This window comes from Alexandromys fortis, unplaced genomic scaffold (genome assembly GCF_014885135.2).
Source record: "Alexandromys fortis isolate MF-2015 unplaced genomic scaffold, M_Fortis_MF-2015_v1.1 scaffold_243, whole genome shotgun sequence".
NCBI lineage: Eukaryota > Metazoa > Chordata > Mammalia > Rodentia > Cricetidae > Alexandromys > Alexandromys fortis.
In genome coordinates, this window is record NW_026068121.1 from 736830 (window position 1) to 763626 (window position 26797).

A 26797-nucleotide genomic window follows, 5' to 3' on the forward strand; every position below is an offset into this window, starting at 1 on the left:
CCACAGGAGAGGGGGCGCAGGGACAGGAGCCACGCCTGCCCCTTTGCCAGGCAGTGGAGCCACAGCCAGGCTTCTGAGGGCTCCAGGCCGGGGCTGTGGGCCTTCCGGGCAGGCGCTTCCTGCAGGTGGCCTCCCCAGGTCTGGGTAGGACCCCAGGTAAACTGCATCTCCTCCCTCGGGTTACTTTGGGGTTCCAGCAAGGGGTTGCTTTGAAATCCAAACGGGAAGGGGTGGGTAGCGACAGGATCCCAGGAGTCTTGTTAGTGACTAGGGACTAGGGAGGGACAGGAGTTAGCACCGAGGGCTTGGGCACTGGTGTGGTGGGGTCAGGTGTCACCAAGGCTGAGAGGGAGGCATGGGAAGGGAGCGGAGGGTGGAGTGGACCGTGCGGCCTCCGTGGACCGTGCGGCCTCCGTCGACTCCAAAGGAAAAGAGGAAAAAGCCTTCTATGGGCTGGCCACACCCAGGGAAGAGAAAGTTCCAGGCTGGGGGCGCCCCTGCAGCCTCTAATGCTGTTCCTTTGCTGGGCCAAAGCCAGCCGCAGCCGTAAGAGCTAGCCCAGGCCCGCTGCATGGTTGGGTAAACTGAGGCCCAAGGCAGACAGTGCTGGTCTCAGGCAGCCTCCTGGCAGAAGGCTTGACACCCTTTCTCACACCTTCTGAGCTGAACCTCACTGAACCCTCCCTGCTCTGTGTGGTTACTCCCCCCCCCGCTCCCCCAATACACACATTGTCTGTGCAGCCCTGGCTGGCCTGGAACTCATTGCAATCCTCCTGCCTCTGTCTCCTGTGTGCTAGGGTTAAAGGCATAACCATACCCCATGGAGACATCATACTCCCCTTGGGGCTCCCCACCTACTGTCAGTGGGAGCCAATGGGAACTTGCCAACTGTAGTGGGAGTCAGGAGTGGCCCTAAGGAAACTCTCTTTGCTTGGATTACAGTGGCAGGATATGGCACCAGGACGTTGCTCACTGCCAGTCCTGTAAGGGGAAAGGAACCGTTTCCTCTCCCACCTTTATTTCGATGGTACTTGGTTTAAAGCTCGGGGCTTCGTGAACGCTTCTATCAGTCACTCTAACTTTAGCAAGAGTTATCCCGGCAGCTGCTTCAGAATGAACGCTCCAGTTAGACTCAGCGTCTTCAGCATTAAACCCCAGCTCCACCAACTGGAACACTGGAGAAAGCTCAGAGCAGGGCTCATGAGGTGTGAGATCCCCCAGCCTGGGGTCGGGGGCAGGAGAGGGCGTTAGTACACATGCCACACGCAGTGGGTCAGTTACTGTCACGGTGGCTGTTAGTGTGGGGACAGGTGGCAGGGCCGTTAGTGGTTGGCGTGGCAGAGAAGTGAGGACTTACCAAAGCTCTCTGAGCGTTACACGGAGGAAGGAGAAGAGAGAAGAAGGTTAGGGTGGGCACTGGCATCTGAGGGGGAACACAGGGTGCAGGGCGTCGCTGTGACCCTGGACTGTGGCCACATGATGGTCAGGAGGAGCCTCAGAGTGTGAGGGCTTCCCCGGTGTGTGAGCAGATCACTGTGGCTGCCAGCGGGTAGCCGTCTCAGGGGATGTCGGGGTGGGGGCCAGAGTGGACGCCCTGGGACAAGGGTAACCTTGCAAGGGGGAGAGAGCGAGACTGTGACAAAGTTGGCATGGGGTGCTGGGGAGACCAGGAGACGGGGACACAGGGGACACATGAGCCAGTGGCTGGGGAGACCAGGAGATACAGGGGACACGTGAGCCAGTGGCTCACATGTGGCAGAGCCCAGCCACTGTACTTTGGTCACACAAGGGAGGCAGGGTGAGCCACTCAGGGAGTCGCGCATACACAGACACAACGAGAGACAGGAAACAGTGCCCCAGATGGACACACACCACTGTGAACCACCCAGCCTCACTGGTCCCAAGGCCTGGCCTCCATCTCCAGCCTTCCCAGACCAGGAGGAACCGTGACAATCATCCACGCGGCTTGCTTCTGACACCTTCCGCACAGAGGACACTCCGTCTGCCAGTAGCCCTCCATCTCCCCTGGGCTCCCTGCACCTGAGCCCCACCGACTGCTTGTCACTGTGAGTCTCTCTCCTGCCTGCCAGGGCTCTCCACTGCCTGACTGCCCACATCCTACTGGCACACCCTGCCTACCTGCCCGCAAGGTTGGTGCTCTGCAGCTGTCCGTCGGCTACAGCCGTGCCCAGCCACAATGCACACCACGGAGCCCTGCTCCCAGTGCGGGCCTCTGTGGTGCCCTGTGGTCTGGGTGCTGGGCCTGAGCTCTGCTCCTGGCCAGCTCTGCGTACACCATGTTCCAACCTCGGGTCACTGCCATCCATGTACAGTGCCAGGTGGTCCCCCACCAGGCCCGAGGTGTGGGCCCTCAGCTACCCTCGATGGCACCTGTACCCCATATGCCCACCTGATCGAAGCTGCTTGATGCGCCCATTGCTGGCAGTGGGGTCCACAGGCAGGAAGTCCTTGAACCAGGTGATCTCGGGGTCAGGGTTCCCGCTGGCGGCACAGAGCATGGTGGCTGTGCGCGTGCGCTCCACAACTTTTAGCTGAGGGCCCATGTCAATGTTGGGGAAGCCAGGGGGCAGCTGGTCCTCTGGGGGTGTGCAGACCGGGAAGAGAAGGCGGGAATCTGGTTATTGCAGAAAACACGCTTAGGGTGGGCCTGAGTTGACCGCAGTCCCAGGCTGCCACCTTCCCACCACCCTCAATGGCTCACGCCCCCAGACCCCATGGCTGCTGTGAGCAGAGCTTGAAGGATCCCCACTACCTTGACTAACCTGGGCTAACGCTGCTCCTGGGAGGGCCCCAATGCTGTGTCTACAGCTAGATGGGGACACTGGGGACTGTGGAGGGGTGACACCAAGCCAGGCCCCTTAGATTCCCAGCTGAATCTGGGTCACCTGTTTCTGCATCCCCTCCTCCCAAACTCAACCCCATACTCTTGCCTTTGTTCAAACATCCCCTGGAACAAATGGATTTGTTCTAGACCCTCCAAGAACTTCTCAGAACCCAGACGTCTCCTCCAGAACATCAAACCCAGTTTACTGGGACATGAAGGTCACTGCAGAATCCCAGTTTGACACCCAGATACCCAGAATGGAGAGGTAAGAGCAACACGACCCTGAGACCACCCTGGGCCACCAGGAGAGCAGAGGGCAGAGACAACGTGGAGCCACCCCAGTCCCAGGGGTATCTGCTGCTCCCAGGGGATGCCGGGTAGAAATGAGATACTGCAAGGGGCCCATGCCACCCACGGACAAACAGGACACTGGAGCCAAAACAGGGTCACTAGACATGTCCCTCACTGCCTGTATTAAAATATATGAAATGAGCTAGGGAGAAAGCTTGGGGCACTGTCTGTTGTGTTAACAGTGCACAGGTCTCAGCCTCTCGTGCAGGCGGCCCTGTCATCTGTGGCATGTCCTGGTCCGTGTTTGCAAGGGAGTCACTTGGCTGAAGGTGTTTGGAAGGAAAGGCCTGGAGCCTCAGGAGCACTTGGGGTGCTGTGGGTGGAGGGGAAACAATGTCAGAAGGGATGGTGAGTACTGTGAAGGTGGCTGAGGACAGAAGTGGACAAGAAGCCACTGCCCTGGTAGGGAAAGCAACCCAAGATGTAGCCGGCTCCAGACAAATCCGAGGGGTCCCGTGCATGTATGTGGGCTGCAGCGGTCGGCTGGGGTGCAGAGTTGGGGAGGGGCCTGCTTCCTGGTGTCCTACTGTGCCCTACACCTCGGGGTTCACACACCCTGGGGCATAATCAGAGAGGAGGGAGGCAGGTGCAATGGCGTGGGCTCTGGTGTCTGTCCTGGGGCTCAGTGTGAGGCAATGGTCAAAGAACAAAGCGAGGCAGCTGGAGTGTCTGGAGGAGGCAAGAGATCTTTCCAGACTCACAGAGAGGAATGCCTGATGGAGGCAGAGGGCAGAGTAAGTCCCAACTCCGGGAGTGCTGACCACGAGGCTGGCACGGGGCGGGGCAGCGGGAGGCTGGCTGCCGGGAAAGGTCAAGGCAAAAAATATCCCAAAGGGAGAAGGGAGAGGAGGGGCCCTGGGGTGTGGACTCCACCCAGCTCCACCCCTGTCTGCAGAGGTACTGAGGGGCCCCTTGTTAGAAATGACAGAATCCCCAGACTGCACAGTGCCTTGAGGTGGCCCAGAGCTCCCACCAATGCAACTGGCCCTGTGTCCCAGTTTCATGAGAGAGCCCTTGGGGACCTGCAATGCCCAGGGCTGATGTTCATGGCCACAGACGCAATGTCCCTAAGGAACAGACACCCAGTCCCTACAGGTGCATCAACCCTGCCTGGTCACACAGCTCCAAAGTGACTGCCTTGGGGTCTGAACCCAGCCGTCTGGGGCCAGTATTGCAGAAACATCTCAGTGTCCCTTAGACTGAGCAGGGCACAGGCTGTCGGGCTTGTGTCTGTCCTGGTTTTGGGGAAGCACCCTTTGCTACGTTCTTCTGTGGGGGCTGGCCCACTGGTGGCTCCAGGCAGACATGAGACCAGCTATGGCCATCTGATCCTGAGTGGCAGGGCACTTATGACCCAGGCTGCCGGGAAGCAGAGATCGGACAGCACTGACCGAGCTAGGGCAGAGCCTGAAGCCCACCAACCTCAGACATTTTAAATCACACACACCACCAGGGGGACCAAGAAACCTTTGTCCTTAAAGCAACAGGCAATGAGGAGGGTTCCAGGCTTGGGAACAAAGTCTGCAGTCTGCTCCTCCTCCCTGCACCCGGGGCTGGTACCTCGGAGAACAGTCAGCTTCGCGTGAACTGTGATTTCCCCCACCGAGTTCTGGGCCACGCACTCATACACGTTCTCATCTCGGGGTGTCCGCAGCGGCTGGATCCTCAGCACTGCCCCGGAGCTCTCGTCAAAGTCGATGGTCTGCGGGGAGTGGGGGTGATGGGGAGTAGGGGTGAGGACACGTGGGGAACACATGGGGAGGAGTGAGGACACATGGGGGAATGTGGGGAGGACACATGTGGAGAGTAGGGATGAGGACACGTGGGGGACGTGGGGGGACACATGCAGGAGTAGGGGTGAGGACACGTGGGGGACGTGGGGGGACACATGCAGGAGTAGGGGTGAGGACACGTGGGGGACACATGCAGGAGTGGGGTGATGACACGTGGGGGGATCAGGGGTGAGGACATGTGGGAGATGTCGGGGGGCAGGACACAGGAAAGGGACACACATTTGGGGACACGCCTCAGGGAATGGGACAAGTGAGCGGGTCTAGGATGGGTTCTAGCCCAGCCAGGCTGTGCTGCTGGGGTAGGTACAGTAGCCACCTCAGACATATGGCATCCGGGAGCCAAGGGTGTCACATGTGTGTGGGTGGGGACACGCGAGTGCGCACACAAGATGCCACCCAGGATCAGTCACAAGAAGAAGAGCAGCCGAGAGACGCACACCTGACTACGCTAAGTGCTGGGATGGAACTGAGCCTGAAGCCCACATACTCCATCCTGATTACAGGGCATGGGCCTGCGTGCAGATGTCTGGTCATGTGTGCTGCAGCTGTGAGCGCTTTCCTCCCAGGTCAGGGAAGGGAGGCCCTGCCTGAGGACACACAGCACCGAGTGGCAGACTAAGGAACTCTGTGGTGCTGGGGAGTGGGGTGCAGGACAGGAGCTGTGGGCCCCACTGTAGAGGGGTGTGCTCACCTCGAAGCGCTGTGAGTTCACTTTCTTGCCCTTCTTGTTCCAAGTCACCCGTGGCTTAGGGTCGCCCGTGGCCTGGCAAACGAAGGAGGCCACACCTCCCGACACACCGATCTGGTCCTTGGGCTCTTTGATAAACCTGGGTGGCTCTGGGGGTTCAGCAAGGAGAGGGGAGGTCTGAAGGAGGGGAGGAGGCAAAGAAGCGAGGGTCTCCCCCACGCTCACACATGCACACCCTTTGGAGACTGGAGTTCCCACACTGAGCCCCTATAGAGATGCCTCGGTAACCAGAGACCCTTTACACCTGGACTCGTCTCTAAAACATACAAAATGTGCCTTAATTCTTTAACGAGACTTGTGGGGAAACTAAGGCACCGGCGGAGGGAGGGAGGGTTCAAGGTGACCATGAGATGTGAGTGGACGGCTAGTGAGGTGGCCCAGCTGGTACAGGCGCTTGCCACCAAACCCTCCAACGCCAGTTCACATGTCCTGTCAAGCCCACATACACACAGTATTTAACATGTAAACGGGCTTCCAAATAGAAATACAAAAAAAAAAAAAAAAAGACCAAAGTCGGTATTTGAACTCAGAACCCTGGAGAGTGGTGTGAGCCAGGGGCGCAGGCCTGATGACAGCCTCATGGGGACTTGGAGGAAGGCTGGGAGTCCAGCTCTGATGCTCGCCTGGGGATCTGAGGTGGGGAAGACTCTGCCAGGCTTCTCTTTCATTGACTGTTTGGTAGCAGCCCAGCCCAGCCCAGGACTGGATGCAGAGCGTTAATCACAGCTGAGCTGCAATCTCCTCCCCAGAAATCCCCACAGCAAAGCTGGGACACAACCTAAGCACCCAACAAAAGGGGAACAGGTAAAGGTGTGGGGTAGGTTGTGTGTGTGCGCGCGTGCACGCACGTGCACCAGGAGGGGGTAGAGGGAGCATAATGGCCTTCCCCACAGACCTCAGCTTCTTCCATTCATGGGTTACATGAGCTGTCAACAGGAGTGGCTGCTATGGGGACTGACCAGCCTCCCCTCCCCCTGCAAGAGGCCCCCTTCTGAACTCAAAGCCCCCAGGGTCCAGGCTGCTGTATGTGGTTTGTCCCCGTTACAGATTTGGGGGTACTAATGGGTTTCCCAAGGTTCCCCAGAGAACTTAGAAATGACAACCCTCGGCCCACATCAGGTCCAGGCCCTGAGGTGACTTCATCCAAGGCTGGGGAGAGTCACTTCAGCTGGGTGGGACCGCCCCCAGAGGTGGGACCGCCCCTCATGTCCTCCAATCCAGTCAGCCCTGTGAGCTGCCCCCTACGGACTCTCAGTGAGCCCACATTTCCACAGCACCTCTCTTCCCTTTCGTGGCCCCCACAGTGACCTCTAAGAACATGGGCCCCTGCCCCTCTCCCCGTTGGCCCCTGGTGCTGAGCAGACGTCCATCAGTCCATCCAGCTCTGGGCCCTGAGCCAACCCTGCAGAGGCTGCTCCGCCCACTGCAGTAGACAGAATTTTCTGGTTCCTGCCATCTCCCCTTGGCACGCACACACCCATTTTCCAAAAAGGAAAACCACCTTGGTCCTGTGAGGGTGGACACTCTCTAAGGGACTAAGTCCCCTCAGCACCGAGCCTGGATGGGCTCACCGAATTCTTACACTCATTTGTATAGAGGCCTAGAGGGGATACGCTGTCCCCAGCTCATGCTGGGCAGTTAGGGTCTAACCTGGCCCCACAGGGCTCCATGTCTGGGACAACGCCTCCCATATAAAGGAGTCATGCTTCCCCAGCCCCATCCTTAGAAGAGACTGAAGTCCACAATGGAGGTCGCATCTTACAGAGGCTGACAAAACTGGTGTGGCTCAGCTTTTCCACTTCAGCCCATGTGAGTGTCAAGGCTAGGGCTGGGATATCTAGGGACATCTGTCCTAGTTCCCTCATGCCCGTCCCACCTACCCCCAGCAGCCTGGGAGGGTCCCCAGGACCCAGAGCTGTTTCTATATCAGAAATTGACCGTCTGAGCCCACCGAGGTGGCCGTATAACCATCTAGGCTCGGGTGAAGGGCTTCCAGCTGGACAGAACCATGTTCTGGGCTCTGGACAGCACAGCCTTGGAGACCAGACCTGGCTTGCATCTGTCACTCACTGGCCTAAGCACTGCTCCCCTCAGCACGTCCTGGACCAGCTATCTGGGTCCCAGGTTCCCACCCTCTACAACTGCATCACCAGCTCTGCCCCTCCCTACTTCCTATGAGAAGAGGGGTCTGGCCTGCCCTTACCCTCCAAGGCCCCTTGGGTAGGGGGTCTCCTACGCAATGATGGATCTTGGTGCCAAGCCCAAACTGAGGTTCTGTATATATCTCAACAATATGGAAAATATGGCTCTGACTTTGTCTGAAGCACACCAGTCTCCCCTTTAAAAAGATTTATTTTCGTGTGTGCACATGCAGCACGCTTGGGAGCCAGAAGGGGGCGGTCAGAGCCCCTGGAACAGGAGTCACAGATGGCTGTGAGTGCCCAGGTGGAGCTGAGAATTGAACCCCGGTTCACTGAAGAGCAGTTGGTGCTCTAACCGCTGAGCCATCTCTCCCAATCCCTTTTGGGTTTGTTTTGGTTCTTTTAGACAGGGTCTCACTAATCAGCCAGGGTTGACCTCAAACTCACAGCGATCCACCCGCCTCTGCCTCCCTCCCAAGTGCTGGGATTAAAGGAAGGCACCACCACCCCAGACCAACAGCACTTTTTATTTCCAGACTTTTCATGGTCAGTCAACTCCCCCAGGAATGTCAGCAGACTCTTATACAAAACCCTGGCCTCCAGGCCCTCTCTCCCGAGAGCCTGTCTCAGCTCATCCTGGCTGGACCTGACCTGACACTAATGCAGTGGACAATGAGAGTCACCTCACTGTTACCATGCCACCAGCGCCACCTTGCTGTCTCCAGCCGTTCACATATCTAGGCACCAGGCCTCAAGTGTGGGAGCTCTGTTTGGGCCGCACCAGAAGGCGGTGGGCTGGGGAGCTGCAAGCACACACGCCGTGGACCAGACGCATGGCCAGGTCCACCCCACTCCAGCCGGGCCTCTTACCTTCAGCGGTGCATCCTCTGGCCAGCAGTATGAGGAAGAGCCCCAAGGGACCCACCACAGACGCCACGCTGGGACTCCAGGTGGACGCCATGCTTGGCAGTGGCCTCTGGCCTCTGCCCCGGTGGGGGACAGAGCCCCCGCCCCTCACGGAGAGGCCTCGAGCTGAGGTGTCCAGAGGGGCAGCAACTGTGGAGACAACAGAGTGGCAGTGAGGGAATGGGCTTCCCTGCAGGGGGAGCTGCACGAGGGAGCCACACCCAGGGACCCACATGTGGGGTTTCTAGAGACCATATCTCCTGTAACCCAGGCTGTCCTCCTGGCCCACGATATCCTCCAACTTGCTATGCAGCCAATGACCTTGAACTCTCGACCCTTTTACCTTCTGCTCACCAGTTCCCTGGTGCTGGGGTGAAGACCCTGCAGGTGCCTCCACCCACACACTGAGCCCCATCCAACAATGAACCCGCTAAGTTTGGACCTTGACCTTCTGGCCTCTAGAGGCCAGTGTGGACGAAGTCTTCACCCCCAGCTGAACCCCATTACCTGCCTCAACACCCCCTACCCTGATAGGCCACAGCTTCCAGGGCCCCCAGGACAGCTGATGCTGCCTCTCCCCAACTGGTGAGTCTCAGCTCATCAAAGCACCCCACTGTCCAGCTCGGAAACAGCAAATATGGTGCCATGGCATTTACCCAGCATCCTGCACGGGCACCAGTCTCTAGCCCACTCACAAGGACCTAAGTTCCCTGGGGCAGCATCCCTCAGGCACGCCTCAAACCCAGAACCAGCTATGCCCCAGCATCCTGAAGTTCACAGTCTACCTCGAGCTAAGGCAGTGGGGAAGAAAGGCTAAGGAGAGGCCAGAGAGTGTGACCAGCACACCCCAGGAGGGCCCAGGCTGTGGCCTTGGGGAAGAGAGAGGCGCATAATGACAGGTGACCCTGTGATTCTGTCTCCCAAAATACCCAGCTGTGGTTGCCTCACCCAGCCCCGAAGGAGGGCAGGGCCTGCAGTGGCCAGTTCATGGCCTAGTGTGAGCCAGGAGGGCATGGATGGAGGAAGGCAAGGGAGGACACGTATACACATAGTCAGACCACAGTCACAAAGACATACACACAGCCAGTCAGACAGTAGACAGACCCAGGGAACACAGTCAGATGGCGGGCAGACCTGGACATAGTCAGGCCATGGTGGACACACAGATACATCTAACTCTGACTCTCACAGGCAGGCTGCCAAGATGAGAACGTCCCCACTTCTGTACCAGTCTGATTCTGCACACAGTCAGACTGCACACGACACCCATGGACCCAATCTACTGATAACCAGGCAGACAGATAAAGCCCCAAATCAACCTCTCGCCTGGGACCCACCCTATAGCCCCGTGCCAGCTAAGGTCAGGCTGCCCATGCCAGCCTCACCCAAGGCACCCGTGCGTGGCTACAGCAAGAACAGGAGTAGTCAGGACAAAGCTTGGGAAAGCCCCTGGGGTTCACGGAGAAGCCACGCAAGCCCACAGCCCAGAATTTGTAGTGATGTCCCCAAGGTGATGCCACTCTGGCCTGTCAGGGTCCCGGCTTTGTGTCACATAGCGATGCAGTGGGGTCTAAGGGACACAGGCAGAGGGGATGGGAGGGCACCCCCACATTCGCTCGAGGTATGATGGGACGTGGGGTGGAGGCGGAAAAAGAGCAACTGAGGAAGTCCACACACCATCCCATTCAGATAGAAAATCCAAGAGTCTGTCACACCTCATTGTCCTTGAGGGTTTTCGGGGGGAGGACAAGGACGCTGTGTCACCCTAACTTGGTCCATCCTGCCCCAGGGTCTTTGTGCACACAACTGGATATAACATCATCAATCATTATCAGCTGGGGAAACTGAGGCTCAGGGAGGCATTAGGGCTCCTCCAGACTGCCTCGGCTGGAGCATGGGAGGCGTCTGGACTGAGTCTTGCCCACCAGCCACCTCTGGGGGCTTCCACACTGCACCCCCAGGGAATGAGCAGGCGCCAGGCCGCAGGTCACACGGGCCTGGAGCCGGCTTTCTGTGCCCACGCGGCCCAGGAGCATAAAAGGGTGATTATAAACCAGGCTGCGCAACACACAGGCTCTGGGTCCCCCACACAAGAGGCGTCTCCTGGAGCCCAGACAGGTCTTCCCAAGCCCTGGAGGACACCGGAAGCTGGAGTCCCGGACAGTCCCATGACTATCATGCCCCTGGGTCAGAGACTCCAGGGTGTGGGGGTGTCCCCCCAGATCAATGGGGTGTCAGCCAAGAGGGACTTAGAGTAGAACCAGCTTGGCCAGTAGCAAAGTGCCCAGAGGGCACCACTTCTCCAGCCAACTGGTCCCTCAGGCCGGCAGCACCCATCCCCAGCCCAGAGCTGGCTTTAATTACTACAGATCTATTGAGGGGTGGACATCAAGGCCAGGAGTGGGTGGGAGCTGCCTGAGCGCCAAACCCGGCCCCAGAGAACAGCTGATCACACCTACTAGTCAAGGAAACCGAGGCTCGGAGAGGGGGTTGCTGTGCCCAAAGGGCCAAGATGGAGTGGTCAACCTTCCTTGGCTGCCACCAACCTCGGCGCTGAGGAAGGTACTCAGGCTGCTGCTGGCTTGACCTGCACTCTCTCCCAACTACCCATGATTCAGAGCGTTGAGCCTCTACCAGATGCCCCTTCTCACATCCTTCACGCTCTAAGACACCCCCCCCCATCTGGGCTGGGACTCAATTCCTCTCTAGAATCGTCCGTGTCTCCCACCTATACCCACCATGACCCATTCCTTGCCTGAGTCCGTCCTGATGTTGTTTGCATGCTGTCCCTTGCAAGGGGCAAACCTTTCCCCGTTCCCCATCGAACACCAGCCCCTACATCCCTCCAGATTCCCCAGGTAGAATCCCAAAAACACTGTCCCAAATATACTTTCCCAGCCTCGCCCCCACTCCCCCCTTGCAAGAATTAAAATGAAAGTCGCACGCATCGACGCCTACGCGTACCTGAACCCCGCTGGGCGCTTTAATTCACTACACCCCTCTGCGCTAGAAGGGGAAACTGAGGCTGCAGAGCCGAGCTCTGCAGAGCAGACAGGAGACAAGAGTGAGATGTACGTCTGCTGAGGCCCTGGGGACCGGAAAGGCCCAGGCGTGAAGTTGTGGGGTGAGCGGTGGGCGTGGCCCGGGCCCCTTTTAGTCCCAGGACCCTCGAAGTGCGCGGGGGTGCAGGCAGCCCCGGGGCGGGTGAGCGGGAAAGTTTCTGTGCTCCGAGCGCCCCTCCCCCTCCTGATAACTCCGCGGTCCGCGGGCTCCGCCCCCAGGTGGGGGAGGGGACCGCGGAGCATAACGGTCCCGAGCTCAGCCAAGTGAGGGGCGCGGGCAGGGTACGCGCGGGACCGAGGGGACCCGAGCGGCTCCGATCGCGCCCGAGCGTCCCCGATCGCGCCCGAGCGTTCCCGAGGTCCGGGGCGCAGGGACGCGGGGGTCCCCAGGATCTTTGGAGGATACCGGGACCGTGACAAAAGCCGGGCAGGAAGGCGGCCTGTCCGAACGACTCACCGCGGCTGCGAGGTCCTGGCTGGCGCTCGCCGCACAGTCCGTCCGTCAGCGCCCGCACAGCTCAGCGCGGAGACTTGGCGCAGGCAATGGAGCGGCCGACGGGCAGGGGGCGGAGCCTGGACTGCGGAGGCGGGGCTCTGAGGCTCCGAGGAAGGAACAGGAGGCGGGGCTTCCGAGAAAACAGGGCTAGGGGGCGGGGCCTCGCAGTGGCAGACTGAGGGCAGACTCAGGAGAGGGCGGAGCTTCACGGTGACAGGCGGAGGGCGAAAGCAGGAGGACGGGGCTTAGGAGACCCCCCCCAAGACCTCCCAGGAATGGAGACGCTGATGGAGTTGAGACTAGGTGGCTGGGGGCGTGACTTCTTCCAAACCGGAGGCGTGGATTGCAGGGCTCCACGGGGCGGGGCTTTGGTGGGCGTGGCTTTCTGGCACAAAGCCGGGCTAGAGGCGTGGTCCCGGAGGCCTGGCTCCGAGGCAGGACACGCCCCGTCTCCTGAGGGGGGGGGACCGGCTGGAAGTGAGGCGGAGCCTTAGTGTGTGTGTGGGGGGGGGGGATGGCCATAACTGATACCCCAGACCCGGTTTACAGCGGCACCATCGCCATAGCAACAGATGCAGTCAGGGCCGGGGATGGTCCAGGAGCCCCAAACCAGCTCAGGCTTCTGGTCCCCTCATCCTGGGTTCCCCTGGAGTCTAGGGGCTGTGAAACGCGGTCCCGGGGGCCAAAGCTCCCGCCCAACTGCACTCCAGATTGGAAACAGATGCTGCTTCCCACACCCTCCGCACACAGACCTGGTGGAGGCTTGGGGTCCGCGCAAGGGACTCAGTGCTCTCACCCCTCCCCCATGTCCCAAAGAGCAGGCCAGGCGACCCCCACACAACAGGGCTCACCACGTACTGAAAGGCCCTACAATAATCACGGACACAGCAAGGCTGGAGGCCCCTGATACCCAGTTGGTGACCTATAGACGACAACCCGGGGCCAGATGCCTGTCCCGTCGGCCATATAGCAAGTGTGAGGCCGGCCTGTTCCCAAAATCAACAAAATGCCTGTCTGGCCAGGCTCAGGCATGCAAAGGCCCAGGCAACCCGCAGCATGCGCTAGGATGTCTATCTGCCCAAGCCCCTTGGGCTGTGCAGTGCAGATAGGGAGAAGCCTCTGGGCTGCCCAGCATACAGGGGACAGTATCCAAGGGCTAGAGGCTTGCTCCCAGTCAGCCTGGATCTTTTTTTTTTTCTTTTCTTCAAGCATATGGAACTGATATCCTGCCCCTTTTCACCATGGTAACCACACTGGGCTGGGACACAGCCACCACCATGGGAGTCAGGGGAATCTGGGCCAGGTGTCCTTCTGCACTGGGCAATACAATCTGTAGAACCCCAAGCACCTTGACACAGTGCTGACGGCACATGCATCAACAGCTGGTCACAAGACCTGCCTCTATATCAGAAGTGTCCTCAGATGGAGCAGCTGGGATCTACCATTACTCCCCCACCCCAACGGCACAGAGCAGGTCACCCAGGAAGCTCTCAGCAAAGAGCCACCTGGCTCCTCTCCAGCCCGGGATGTCTCTTGTAAAACAGATTATGCTAGTCTACTGTAGAGAGCCAATCACATAGAGACCAGGAGGTGACAGGAAATGGGGAAACGATGTGAATAAATGAGGGGCTATGAGGCAATGGGATCCTTATGGAAAGGCAAGGCAGCGAAAGAACATTCCAACACTGCAGCTGTGCGAAGGCCCTGGGGCAGAGGACGCGGCGTGCAAAGGCCTTGGGGTAGTACCGATCTTGCCACATGGCTGAAGCTTTTGGCAGGGAAGTAGAAGCAGAAGCAGGAAAGCTCCTCTGAGCAGGGCTCCATAGGCTTTAACCCTGAGGGAGGTGGGAGCCACAGAGTTGTGGGCAGGAGGGATGAGACTAGAGTTTGAGTCAGGTGCCCAGGATGGAGGACACAGGCTGATCCAGGTACAGGCAGGGGAGGTGGATTCTGGGTAGAGAGTTTCCTGGGGACAGGTTATTAGGCTAGGAAAAGTCCAGTGCCAACATCTAGGCCCCCTGAAGGTGAGCACTCAAGGGGTGTCCTTGAGCATCAACCCCAGTGGTTCCGGAACCTGCTGTCACTACGTCCTCCATCGCCGCCAAGATGCAGCCACCCTTGGGGAACGGACATGGGGACGTCTAGCGTCAGCGGCTCCTGCAGCTGGGATGTTGGGAGAGTAATTTTTGTTTTTTCAAAATAACTTTTCTTCTAATTATGAAACAGTCCTGTGCAGGAAAAAAAAATCCGCAGACGTCCGCAGAAAAGGGGAAAATAAAAGTTACCCAGAATGCACGGGGCCAGGGCAGAAACAGTGTGCTGGACTGCGACTATTCATTCAATCTTTCCTGGGAAAACAAACTGAGGACCTACTATGTGCAGGGCTGCTGGGGATGGGGTGGAGGTTGGGCCTGGAGCAACCCCACCACAGGCAGGAGATGAGGCTCTGGAGTCGGGTAACACTGGGTCCCCTCGGCTGGGTGAAGTCACCAAGTGAGACATAGAAACATCCCACAGGAGGAACAGCACTCCAAAGCCCCAGAGGCCAGCCACTTCCATCCAGGTCTGTCTGTGCTGGGTTACATCCTATTAACTATGTACCCCAGGCTGGTTCTGAACTTGTGGCAATACTCCGGCAATCCTCAGCTTTTTACAAGTATTGAGACGACAGATCTCAACCACATTGGGGTTTGCCCTCCTGAGACCACGTGCTGGCATGTGTCCCCGGGTATAGTAGAGGGCCCCATGATACACACGGCTAGGTTCACTACAGAGTTCCGGGATGTCTGATGATGGGGTGACCCATGTGACTCTGCTTCTGAATGGGGTCTGCAGGCAACACCGCTCCTTGTGGCTGGGCAGGACCCGACCCATCATCACCCAACGCCACACTTGGGGCAGCGGCTTCCAAGGAACTGCTTGGTTGGTACGGCTTCCTCCTAGAATGTGTGACCTAGGGCAGGAGCATGTGCCAACAGGCTTGGGAGCCCATCCCACCCATGCTCACAGCCTGCGGGCACAATTGCTGCTCGTCAGCAATTGTTACCTGCTAGGTCCGCCCACCCATGGGTGCCATGCGTTTCTTTCCTTTGGGATAAATCCAAAAGGCTTTCAGGTTTGATTAGGTGCAGTGACGCAGTTCCTCCCTGCCTCCCTCTGCTCCTCCCTGCTTCCTCCTCCCCTCTGCTCCTCTCTGCCTCCCTCCTCCCCCTCTGCTCCTCCCTGCTTCCTCCTCCCTCTCTGCTCCTTCCTGCTTTTTTCCTTCTGCTCCTCTCTGCCTCCCTCCTCCCTCCCTGCTCCTCCCTACCTCCTTCCTCCTTCTCTGTTTCTCCCTCCTCCCTCTCTGTTCCTCTACATTCCTCCGCCATGCCAGGACCTCTGCACAGCTGGTCCTCTGCCCCGGGGCCTCCTCAACACCCCACCTTCCATCACACATCCCTGGATTTTATTTCTTTCGTGTGGTTCAGGATTTTCAACGCCCTCGACTGTCGACAGTCCGACCTAGCTGTGCAATTCGGGTTCCACCAGGCCCCTGCAGCTCCCACCACCCTCACTCTGGCCACAGGGTCACAAAACTCCCCATTCACCAAGAAGTACAAGCCAAGAAGACAGCGCCGGTACGAGCACCACGTCACGCAGGTCACACCCACTCTCGGCACCGGGGGACCCGTGGTGACCCCGTCACTCGGGGATCATCTGACCGGTGTCACGTGGCTCCGCCTTAAACAGGTTCACAAAAGGCGTCAACTGCATAGACCAGGGTGACAGACCTCAACCTCTCAGGGCTGGAAGGTACCCCACGCTTTAGCTGGGGTCCCCAGTGACCGGCGCCTGGGGCGGGGGCGGGACCCCGGAACACCCCCTCCCCCCGCAGCCCAGCTAGGAAGAGAGAGGGAACCACTTGCTGGGCTGGTGGCCCTGAGTCCCTACTGCGAACCGTCATCCCAAGTGGGTGCCTGACTCTGTACAATCACAAACCACAAAGGCAGAGACCCCAGTGTCTCTGGAGTCTTGAGCAAGCCTCTGCTACTCTCTGGCCTCAGTTTCTCCCACCGGTGCAGGGCAGGGGAGCCGTGGCTATTTGGTGGCTGGGATTGAATTTTGCGCCTTCAAGGTCTGTGGAGATTGGAGAAACTGAGTCATGAGTCGCAGACATCGCAGGAAATGTCCTCTGTGGAAAGGGAGGTAGGGCCGAGAACACCAGAACAAGACGTCGTCCTGAGACGTGCCAGCTAGTTGCAAAGCCCCCCCCCCAGGCCAAAAGCCAATCAGAAAGAGGGCGGGACAAAGCCCAGGGGCAGTGCTGGGCGGGGCCAACAACAATCACGCCCCATCGCGAGGAGCATTTGTAGAGAGTGCTTGCTGTACACCAGGCTCTAAGCTGAGGACAACCTGCACGTCGAAGGCAAACTCCCTCGAGCCTGCTGATGCCCGTTTGCAGTGACCTAAGAACAACAAGGGATCCGCCAAGGCGAGCATCAGCCTCATCAGCCTGCAAGGGTGGGGTGGGCTCAGCTGCAGTTAGTCTAGAAGGGTTGTTTTTCTCTATATACAGGGAGGGTCTCACCATGTAGCCCAGGCTGTCCTGGAACTAACCCTGTAGCTCAGGGTGACCTCCAATACAGAGATCCTCCTGCTTCTGCCTTCTGAGTGCTGGGATTAAAGGCGAAGGACTGCTTTCAAGAAAAGCGAGAGAAATAAGTGCAAGGCAGGAGTTGGAGGACACCGTCGGGGTACAGGGGTGTCACACACGCTGGGGGACACACCCGGGGCTCGGGGCAGGGTCACACACGTTGGGGGACGCACCCGGGGCTTGGGGGGGCTGCTGAGCATGGAAGGCACAAAGGACAAGCACATCATGTTTGAAGAGGCCTCCGTCAAGGTGGGAAAATGAGCGAGAGGGGTCAGCCCAGCACTCGAGAGGCTTAGACAGGAGGATTGCCCAGAGTTGGAGGCCAGCCTGGACTACAGGGCAAGGCCAAGAAAGAAAAGTCAAACCCTAAAATCAGACACCTCCATCCCCAGGAAAGCGACTCATCCCCTTCACCGTGGCCCCCAGTGCCTTGGGAGTCACATGATAAGAACCCTCAAGTCCAAGCTCCGGGGAAAACGGGGTGCTGCAGGGAAGCAGCGCAGACGGTGGAGTGTCTGCCAGACAAGCACCCACTAAAGAAGCCAGGCGTGGTGACCCCAATGAGACCACACCTCAAGATACGAGGGGGTGGGGAGAGATGCGGTGACTGTAGTGATATTTTGTTTGTAACCTAACAAAGCTTGCCTGAGGATCAGAGTGCAGAACTAAGCGACTAGTTAGCCATGTCAGGCAGTGTTGGCACACACCTTTACTCCCTGCACTGGGGAGGTGGAGACAGGAGTGATATGGCGGGGTGGAGAGAGGGGTATAAGGCGGAAGGAGACAGGAACTCAGTGCAGGCTGAGGATCCAGTCTGAGGTTTTGTACAGACAGGGTCGCCCCTTTGGTCTGAGCATTGGTAGAGGTAAGCATTCTCTCGCAGCTTTCACCCCCTAGTATCTGACTCCAGGTTTTCATTATGAATACCAATTAGAACTCGTGCTACAGCGACTACACTATGATATTTAAAAAATTACAGAAAATGATTGCCAGGCGTGGTGGCCACACCTCCAATCCCAGGGTGGGAGGCTGGGGCAGGCAGATCTCTGTGAGTTCTGGGCCAGCCTGGGCCTTAAAAAACCAAATAACAACAGCAACAACAAAACTACTACATAAAACTGAAAAAGAACCCAAACCACCAAGGTGTGGAAAAACTGAGTAAGTACAGCTGGGGACACAGACCCTTGGGGTGGGAGACATTGAATGCAGATCCCAGTTTCTCTGGAGCACCCTGGGACTGAAGATGGGGGTGGGGTCCCTGGGATCCAAGGATGGGATGTAGGTCTGGGGGGGCTGAGAATCGGGGTTGGGGGCCCCTAGGGTCTGAGCATGGGGGTTGGGGGTCCTTGGGGTCCAAGGACAGGGTGGGGGCCCTAGGGGACTGAGGATGGGGTTGGGGGGGGCTCTGGGTTCCCAGGACGGGGGTTGGCGGGTCCTGGGTGACTGAGAATGGAGGGGTTCCTTGACCCTCTGAGGTCCAAGGGAGTGTTGGACTCTGGGGGCTGAATGAGGGCCCCTGGGTTCTGAGGACAGGGTTGAGGAGTCCTGGGGTGCTGAGGATGGGGGTTGGGAGCCTGGGTCCAGGGACAGGGTTGAGAGGTCCTGGGGGACTTAGGATAGGGGTTGGGAGGCATTGAGGGCTGAGGACGGGGGTTGGCGGGTCCTGGGTGGCTGAGAATGGGGGGTCCCTTGATCCTCTGAGGTCTGGATGGGGGTTCGGGGGCCTGGGTCCGAGAACAGGGGTTGGAGGATCCTGGAGGGGCTGAGGATCGGGGTTGGGAGGCTCTGGGTTCCGAGAACAGGGGTGGGGAGCCCTGAGGGCTGAGGACGGGGTTGAGGGCCCTGGGCCGGTAGTGAAATCATATATTCAGCAGAATCTCAAACAAAAGCCCCAGGCCTGACCGCCTCTCCGGCCTCTACGGTGCTGAGCGATGAATTACCCACAATGCCCGGCCAAGCGCAAGTGGCTCTTGGCCCGGATCCTAAACCAATTCCTACTTGTCCGTGTGTAATTTCCTCCCCTCCCCCTCCGCCCGCAGCAGCGGGGACACAGAGGGAGGCGGGGGGGGGGGGCAGAAGAAACCCCGAGCGGAGGCAGGGGGCCGCCTGCCGAGGGGCCTGCCAGCGGGGCCAGCTGGCACCAGCCTGGCGCTGCGGACCGGGAGGCAGGGTGGGCGAGCCAGGCGGGACTGGAACCTAGCAGGAGCTGGCAGCCCCGGGAGAGGGAGGAGGCGGGGGAGGGGGGTGTCTGTGTGCTGAGCCGTCTTTGGTCAGCACCTTGCAGCCCAGCGCTTCCCACGCAGTCTGTCTGTCCCAGGTGCTGTTCTGAGTACATGCTGAGTGCTGGACCAAGTACTGCCGTTGCCTGGCGACCCTCGCACCACAGTCCACTCTCCTCTCGGCCCAGAGCCCTCCCTGGCTCCCACCCCTTCATGAACCCCACTGGTGCCACTTGGAGGACTTTGCTCAAAGCGGGCTTTGTGTCCTTGCTGTGCGGTCTCAGACAGTGGCTTGGCCTCTCTGGGCAACGGGACCGTCATTCCAGAACAATCCAGCCTTCTCCGCCTCTAGAGGAGACTTGACAGGTTTCTGCGGCCTTCCAGCTGACCCCCTTCCCCTCTCCCACCCTCACCACTGCAGTCAGCTCCCCCAGGCCCTGTGCGGTTCTCAGGCCCTTCTCTGCCATGTCTGGAGGTTTCTGGACATCACAGACTCGGGGAGACATTCTGCGCCCGTGAGAGGACTTGTTTACACCCAGCCCCAAACTCACAACCCTGAAGATGCTTTTATGAAAGATTTATTTTTTCTGTGTCTGTGCACGTGTATGCAGTGCCTGCGGAGGCCGGAAGGGGGCGTCGGGCTGGTGGCCCTGACCGGACCCAGGCGGGCAGGAGGGAACCCAGGCCTTAGAGCCAACCACCGCTAACTTCCCAGCACAGAGAGGTCTCCACAGCACTAGTCCTCCCGCCCTTGCCAGCTGGACCCCGTTGGTGGCCAAGTCCTCGGCCACACGTGGTCCCGTGGGTGCCCAGCTTCCTCAGACCTGGGGGGCGGGATCCCCACCGCATCTATTTCTGCAGCCGCAGGACAGCGGCGTCACAACCGTGGGCAGCGCCGGAACTTGGGATGCGGCTATTTCTGGAGACAGAGGTGAGAAGCAGGGGCGGGAGGAGAAGCTGAGGCCGGGACTGCCAGGGCCAAAGAGGGATCAGGACAGAGTCACAACTACTGTCCCTGTCCCACAGGGGAGTCCTGTGCAGAGGGTTCCTACTGTGTGCAGGCTGGGGGGCCTGATGTGTCCTGGGGCAGAGGATGTGCAAAGGCCTCAGGGCGGGTGGAGCCAGTGTTGGAGGAGGGAGGGTGGTGGAAGTGAGAAGAGAAGGGAGGAAGGGAGCAAAGGGAAGGGAGGGGGAAAGGAGAAGGGAGGGAGAGGAGAGGTGGGGAGGAAGGGCTGGCAGGGCCCTGGCTTTAGGGAGGACATAGCCTTTGATCTGGAGGAAAGTGGGAGCCATGGAGGGTGGTGGGCAGAGGAAGGAGGGGGCTGATTAGAGGGGTAAGGGGTGAGAGCCGGGAAGGATGAGGGCCTTCACAGGGCCTGGGGACACTGGAAATTGCTTTTCCCCTCACAATTGCCAGGCCACAAGCGACTGGCAGGCCCAGAGGCCTGATGCAGGGTGGTGGGTGCCGGGGAACAGGGAGGGGTCCCCAAGAGCTTCCGCGCCAAGAGTGGGTCAGCCTGACCCTGACTGGATCGATTCAGGTGGGAACTGTGCTCTAAGCACCGAACAGGAAGCCTGGGAGGCAGCGCCAGTACCGCCAGGCTTATTTCACCATCACTCATTGCAAGAGAACCGTTCCCAGAGAGCACTTGACTTAGCCCCTGCGAATCCCGGCTTTTCGGGGTGATCCTTCCTACCCGCAAGGCCCACGAGGCCTCGTAGCTCAAAAGCAGCTGCGCGAGCACCTGCCATCCACCCGCCCCCCTTCCCGCACTTTTCCAAGGAATGCAGACGCTGCAGGGGACACCTGAGGCCATGCCAGGCCCTGCGGGGTCACAGAGCCCGGGCCCCAGAGCCAGCCACCCGCGGCCTCCGGCTCCTTGGCGCCGACAGTTTATCTCTTTCTATTCCGTAAACAAATGTCAGGGAAAATAAATAGTTTTTAACAGGCTCATTAATTGAGTTCGGGAAGAAGGCCCCTCCCCCAGGCTACAGTGGGGAGCGGACGGGAGGGGAGGACTGGAGGGGGAGAGCATCCCCCCCCCCCATGCTGCCTGATGCCTCAGGGGAAACTGAGACCTGAGAGGAGGGCCTGGCACTTGAACCTGGGACCTCAGGCTGTCAGGTGACTCCCCACCTGAACCCGGAGCTCACTGATTGGCTGGGGGTGGGCCATTCCACTCCCACAGCGCCTGTCACGGGGTCACCCTACACTAACCTCTCCTAAAAGGATACACAGCTATCCCCTTGCACTCGTCCTCGGCCACGTGGGAGCCGTGGGAACCCCAGCTGCTGACCGGAGACACTCAGCAACAGTCCCAAGACCACACAGCCCCCAGAAAACAAGAGCAAGCACGAAGCTCCTGATGGGGTCTGGGTTCAGGTCTGCCTCCTCCGCCCATGAGCTGTGACAACCGGAAGGCCGCTGACCCTCTCTGTGACCTCACTCAGCAGCCAGCGGTTCCCTGATGTGAGTAGGCACAACCCATTGCCAGCTGGTGAAACTGAGGCATTGCATGGCTCTCGGAGTGTGGGGTGCTGGGGAATGGGTGCCCTCGCAAGATCTTGCTTTCTTTCGGCTCCTCCAGGTTTTCCGAAACCCAGACACCTGGGGGGGGGGGGGAGGCGGGAGCTGAACAACCCCGGGCCCAGGATGACCTTGAACTCCGGACCCTGCTGCCTCCACCTCCTGAGTGCTGCAGTGGTAGCCGGCCTATAAGAAGTTGCTCTTTTCGAGGTTTCTGCCTTAGTTTCCCCTTTTTTGACCGGTGGGTAGTGTTCAAGTGCTGAGCCCACATGGGCCTTTCCTCAGACCCAACGTCCCTGCTCAACCCTCGAGAATTCTGGGAAACCGACTGAGTGTTTCCTCTTTCAAATTTTTAAAAATTGTTTATTTTCTCTTTTGTGCGAGGCACGTGGCAAGCCACGTGACGAGCCACGCAGGGTGCTTGGTGGATAGAGGACTACTGGGAATGGGTCCTGGGGTTGGGACTCGAACTCAGGCCTGCGGGCTTGGTAGCAAGTGCTAGCCATAGCCCAGGCTAGCTCCGCACCTCTGAACAGTCAAGGATGACCTTGAACCCGACCATCCCACCTGCGGGACCCCTCCAGGGGGGATTCCCCCACAGAAGTGGGGTGGCCTGGTTAGGCAGCCAGTGGCAGAAACGCCCCAGTTTGCAGCACTGAGTCATCCGGCTCAAGGGGCCAGGGAGGAGGCAGGGGGGTGCCAGGAATCACCGCTGAGCACCCACTGTATACGTCCGCAGCAACACACAACACAGAGAGGTGGAGCCCCCGCCACAGGCCACACAGCCTCTGAGCAGCAGAGGTGGGATTTGAACCTTGGTCCCCGTCCTTTCTCTAACTCGCAAGTGCGGAGGCTACCACTCTGGCTGTGTGGCCCCCAGGGAGGCAACGTGGCCCACAGCGCACAAGGACACGGGGTCGCGGTTCCCTACTGGGCGCCTGGGACAGACTTGGGCACAGCGGGACACAGAAAGACCAGCCGGGACAAAGAAACCCAGCCGGGCTGCACAGCATGAACACCAGGCACACTGAGGTCCCCCCAAAGGCACAGGGGGTCATGGGACAACAGGAGGGGGACATCCGACTCACGGGAAGGGGGGCCGGGCTGGCTCTCAGCTAAGGTGGACATGGCGTCAATCCCTGGTCAGTGCCCCGCAGCAGCTCCGCGGGGGGGGGGGGGGGCGCGGGGGGGCGGGGGCAGAAAGAAGGGAGGAACAAAATTAGGTGAGGGGAAGCCGAGGACACGAGGACCCACGAGACGCCCCAGGCCTTTGTCCAGGCTGGCCACCCAGACACTCCTCCATTTGTGTCCTTTAAAAGAATTTAATTATCCGGGTTTTTTTTTCCATACAGGAAAAAAGGGGGGAGCAGGGAAAGCCAGAGATCAAAATGGGGCAACCCCGACTTCACTGGAGCGCTGTGCAGCCTCAGGCTCAGACACCCTCTCTGGTCAGCCTTGGCAAACAGCAGTTTCTAATCCCTAAGGTCAAGTGCCCCTGGTGACAGCACCAAAAACCCGTCCTCCCCGGCCAGCAGCCCCCTCCCCCCGGCAGGCAACTCCCCCTCTGATTTTAGGGGAGACTCAGCTTTCATCCCTGCGGCCTGGCCTCGATGGGTGCGGGAACTGTGTGGCTGTCCGACACCCCCCCCCCCCCCCCCCCCCCCCCCCCCCCCCCCCCCCCCCCCCCGGTCCACCGTCTGTCACAGAGGACAGAGGAAGGGCGACCGGCCTCCTCTTCCCGGGACTTCTAAGGTTCTGGGATGTCAGGTGCGCCTGGAACGCAGGACTAGAGGGAGCTAGACCCGAGCACCGGGATGCACAGCAACCGGGAAACAGACTTAGGTGCACATCCTCCCTCACTTGGGACCCTAGGCTGAGGGCTCCCCACAGGAGCTCGGGATACCCCCCAAAAAGAAACCACAGCCACAAAACGGTCTGCAGACCCAACCAGACCCCAAGTCCAGGGCGGCAGACGCGGCTCTCCATGTGCCCCCAACCCGGTGGGTTTATAAATATCCGGCTTTTTTCTTAGGTGTCTCCTCGGGCTCGCCCGCACCCCAACTCTCTTGACGCCCCCTCCTTCCCCCCACGCGGCAGCTGAGACACAATTTCAGGGAACAGGTGAGCGCAGGGCCACGGGGCATTCTGCGAGCCGAGGCTGCCATAACCACTTCACAGCCCATCCATCCGACTGGCCACCATGGAGGGGCCACCAGGACAGAGCCACACCATGGCGGGGCCACCAGGACAAGGCCACTCCACTAGGACAGAGCCATGCGACAGGGCCACCAGGACAGAGCCACACCATGGCGGGGCCACCAGGACAGAGCCACACCATGGCTGGGCGACCAGGACAGAGCCACTACGGCAGGGCCACCAGGACAAGGCCACGCCATGCGACAGGGCCACCCGGCAGGTGGGACACTGAAGCCACAGGTCTGCAGACACAGCAGACTGAGAGTCGAGACAGCAGGGGAAACCGAGTCACCAGGAGGGACTCGGCTGCCTTTGAGTCCACGAGGAACGCCGAGACACCCCGTCTTCCTAGGGTGGTGGAGAAAAGAGCCCCGGAGGCCCCGAATCGGGTCAAGTCTGCGCGAGTCACAGGCCACTCTGCACCCTGGTGCAGACCGGGGGACCAAGGGGGGCTGTGGGGCGAGCGGTCTCCTCTGTACCTTTCTTCCGCAGAGTCCCTCAACTCACAGGGACCCCGACAGCCTTGCCTGGCCGGCCACGCCCAGCGGGCGTCGCTGTCGGCTGCGGTCGCTGCGGGGACCCGCACCCGCCACAGTCACTCGCCCTGGGGACACGGATGTCACCTCTCGGCGGGACGGCGGCTGCGGCGCTCGCAGGCGGCCCGGGCTCCCGCCGCGGTTTATCCGCCCTGAGCCCAATTAGGAGGAGGTTCGGGGCGGTCTCGGTGGCGGTGGCTGCTTCCCCCGGGGCACTGGGGGTGGGGGAGCCGTCCCCAAGAAGAAATGCGATGTCATGGTGAGGGTGTGTCCCCCTCATCCTCCCTGGAGCTCCGGAGGGCACAGGACGGGACTTTGTGGGTCTCTCTGGAGGAGGCGGCAGCGATGGGCGGGGAGCCGGCCTGGCAAGGATGTGGTCTGGGACTCGAGTGTCCCCCCCACGGTCCCGAGCTCGGGACTCTACGGTTGGTCTGGAGAGAAGCCTCCCCCAGCCCCAGCTGCCCGCCTGCCACCGCCAAGAAATCAGCTGGCAGAAGGCAGGAGCGGGGGACAGAAGGCAGTTGGAGATTGACAGGGGGAGGGACACAAAGAAAGGAGAAAGGACGGGGCAGGGGGAGGGGAGCCTATGCAAATGGAGTACCGACTCCCGGCCTCTAATGAGGGAAGGAGCCCGAGGAGGAGGGTCCCAGGCTAGCCCAGGCAAAGCAGACAGGGGGTTCTCCGCACCCCGGAGGGGGACACAAAAGCCAGGACCCAGAATCCCGGTGGAGAAAGATGGGTACAGAGCTGTATCCCCCCCAGTCTAATACCCTCGGGGTCCCCCTCGTTCTGAAGCACAGTCTTTGGGTCCCCAAGTGCCCGTTCTGGATTGGGACACCTCAGAGAGGTCTCCCCCGGAGCATCAAGGACGCTTTTTGTTAAGGGGGGGGCCTCCTGGCTCGGGCTGGAGAAATGAAGTCGGGGTGAGGGAATCCCAGGCATGCCGGGAGACACCCCAGGGAAGTGACCGTTAGGGGGTTCACTGGAAGAAGGGATGAGGTGGGGTTACCGGGAAGGTGGGCGCTCTCACACCTGCTGCAGGCTTTCGGGGACATCTGGAGGCAGATCCAAGTGTAGGGAAAGGGGGTAACGGAACAGGGTTTTGGGGGTGTGGCAATCAAAAGGATCCTAGTTTGTATTGGTACCGGGATTTGGGGGCGAGGAGGTGCCACAAAGAGCGGGGAACTTGGCCTCGACCCAGCGCGCGCTGCAACCCGGGGTCCCCGCGCTCGAACCCCCTTTCCACCTGCGCCCCAGGCCCCGCCCCCGGTGACGTCACCGCCCTCAGCCAGCCCGGGGGCTCGCGGGGTGTATGGGGGGGCCCGGGGCCGCAGGCTGCCTCTCCGGGAATACCCATGGGGCCCCGCACCGCGAAGACGGGAGGATGCGGAACCCTAATCCCGAGCCTGGAGGAGATCGCGGGGGCACCGGGGCCGCGGAAGGGTGGGGCTGAAGCCCCAGGTGTGCTGAGGTGCCTGGCCCGGTCCTAGCTCCCGACGGCGACACCGCGCACCGCGTCCCCGCCCGGCTGGTGCAGTCGGAGACCCTGGGCACCCGCCAAGTCGCCCGCGAGTCCCCAACCTTCCCGGTCCCCATCCTCCTGGCCTCCATCCCTCCTGGTCCTCATCCCTCCCGGGTCCCATCCCTTTCGGTCCCCGTCTCCCTCCATCTCTATTCCTCCCAGTCCCCCATCCCCTCTCCATCTTGCAGAATCCGATCGGGGCTGCAGCCCGGATCCCCTCGGAGCACAAAGGCCGAGAAGCCTGAGAGCACAAAGCCGGCGCCGCCCGCCCCGCCCCCGTGTCCCCCGTGCACCCCTGAACGCCCCATGCACCCCGGTACCTGCGGGATCCGCATGCTGCTCCCGGCACCGGGTCGGCCCGGGCTCCGGCGGCTGAGCGTGCGCGCGCGGCCCGAGATGCCTGGCGGGCGGGGCGAAAACCCACTGCGGCTCGCGCGCCCCCAGCCGGTGACGTCACCCTTCCGCCGCCACGGCCGCGGAGCTGGAAGTGTGAGAAACTGCGCATGCGTGCCGAGAAAGTCCCAGCGAGAGGCGCGACTCGGTCACGTGCTGTGGGAGCCTTTAGAGGGCCGCGGGAGCACGTGGGGCCTGCCTCCTCTCGCTTCCCTTTAAATTCAAGGTGTGGGGTAGCCCAGGCTAGCTTCGATCTCAGTATGGCTGAGGACGACTCTATGATCCTCTTGCCTCTGCCTCCCCCTCTGCTTCCTTTAGCCAAAATATCCCCCCCTTTTTTTTTTTTATCTTTCCTATCAAAGCGGAGCTTGCTGGCTCTTATTAAGAGGCTGAGGCAGGAGAATGTCAAGTTTCTGGACCGCTTGGGTT

At 60.1% G+C, this 26797-nt stretch overlaps 1 protein-coding gene across 10 annotated transcripts in view; it reads right to left on the minus strand.

Annotated features, from left to right (window-relative positions):
• Positions 1–26455, minus strand: part of Ptprs (protein tyrosine phosphatase receptor type S) — a 58855-nt gene extending 32400 nt beyond the window's left edge. For 9 of the 10 annotated variants that reach the window (XM_050125226.1, XM_050125230.1, XM_050125229.1 and 6 more), the window contains exons 1-5: positions 26296–26455; positions 8749–8934; positions 5681–5826; positions 4757–4898; positions 2411–2599 (exon numbers count right to left, since the gene is read on the minus strand). In XM_050125226.1, coding sequence (XP_049981183.1) covers positions 2411–2599; positions 4757–4898; positions 5681–5826; positions 8749–8839 — 568 coding nt within the window. In that variant the 5' untranslated portion in view covers positions 8840–8934; positions 26296–26455. Of the gene's footprint in view, positions 1–2410; positions 2600–4756; positions 4899–5680; positions 5827–8748; positions 8935–12303; positions 12448–26295 lie in introns of those variants that run through there. The other variant, XM_050125220.1, reaches the window with a different exon arrangement.
• Positions 26456–26797: the final 342 nt, after the last annotated feature.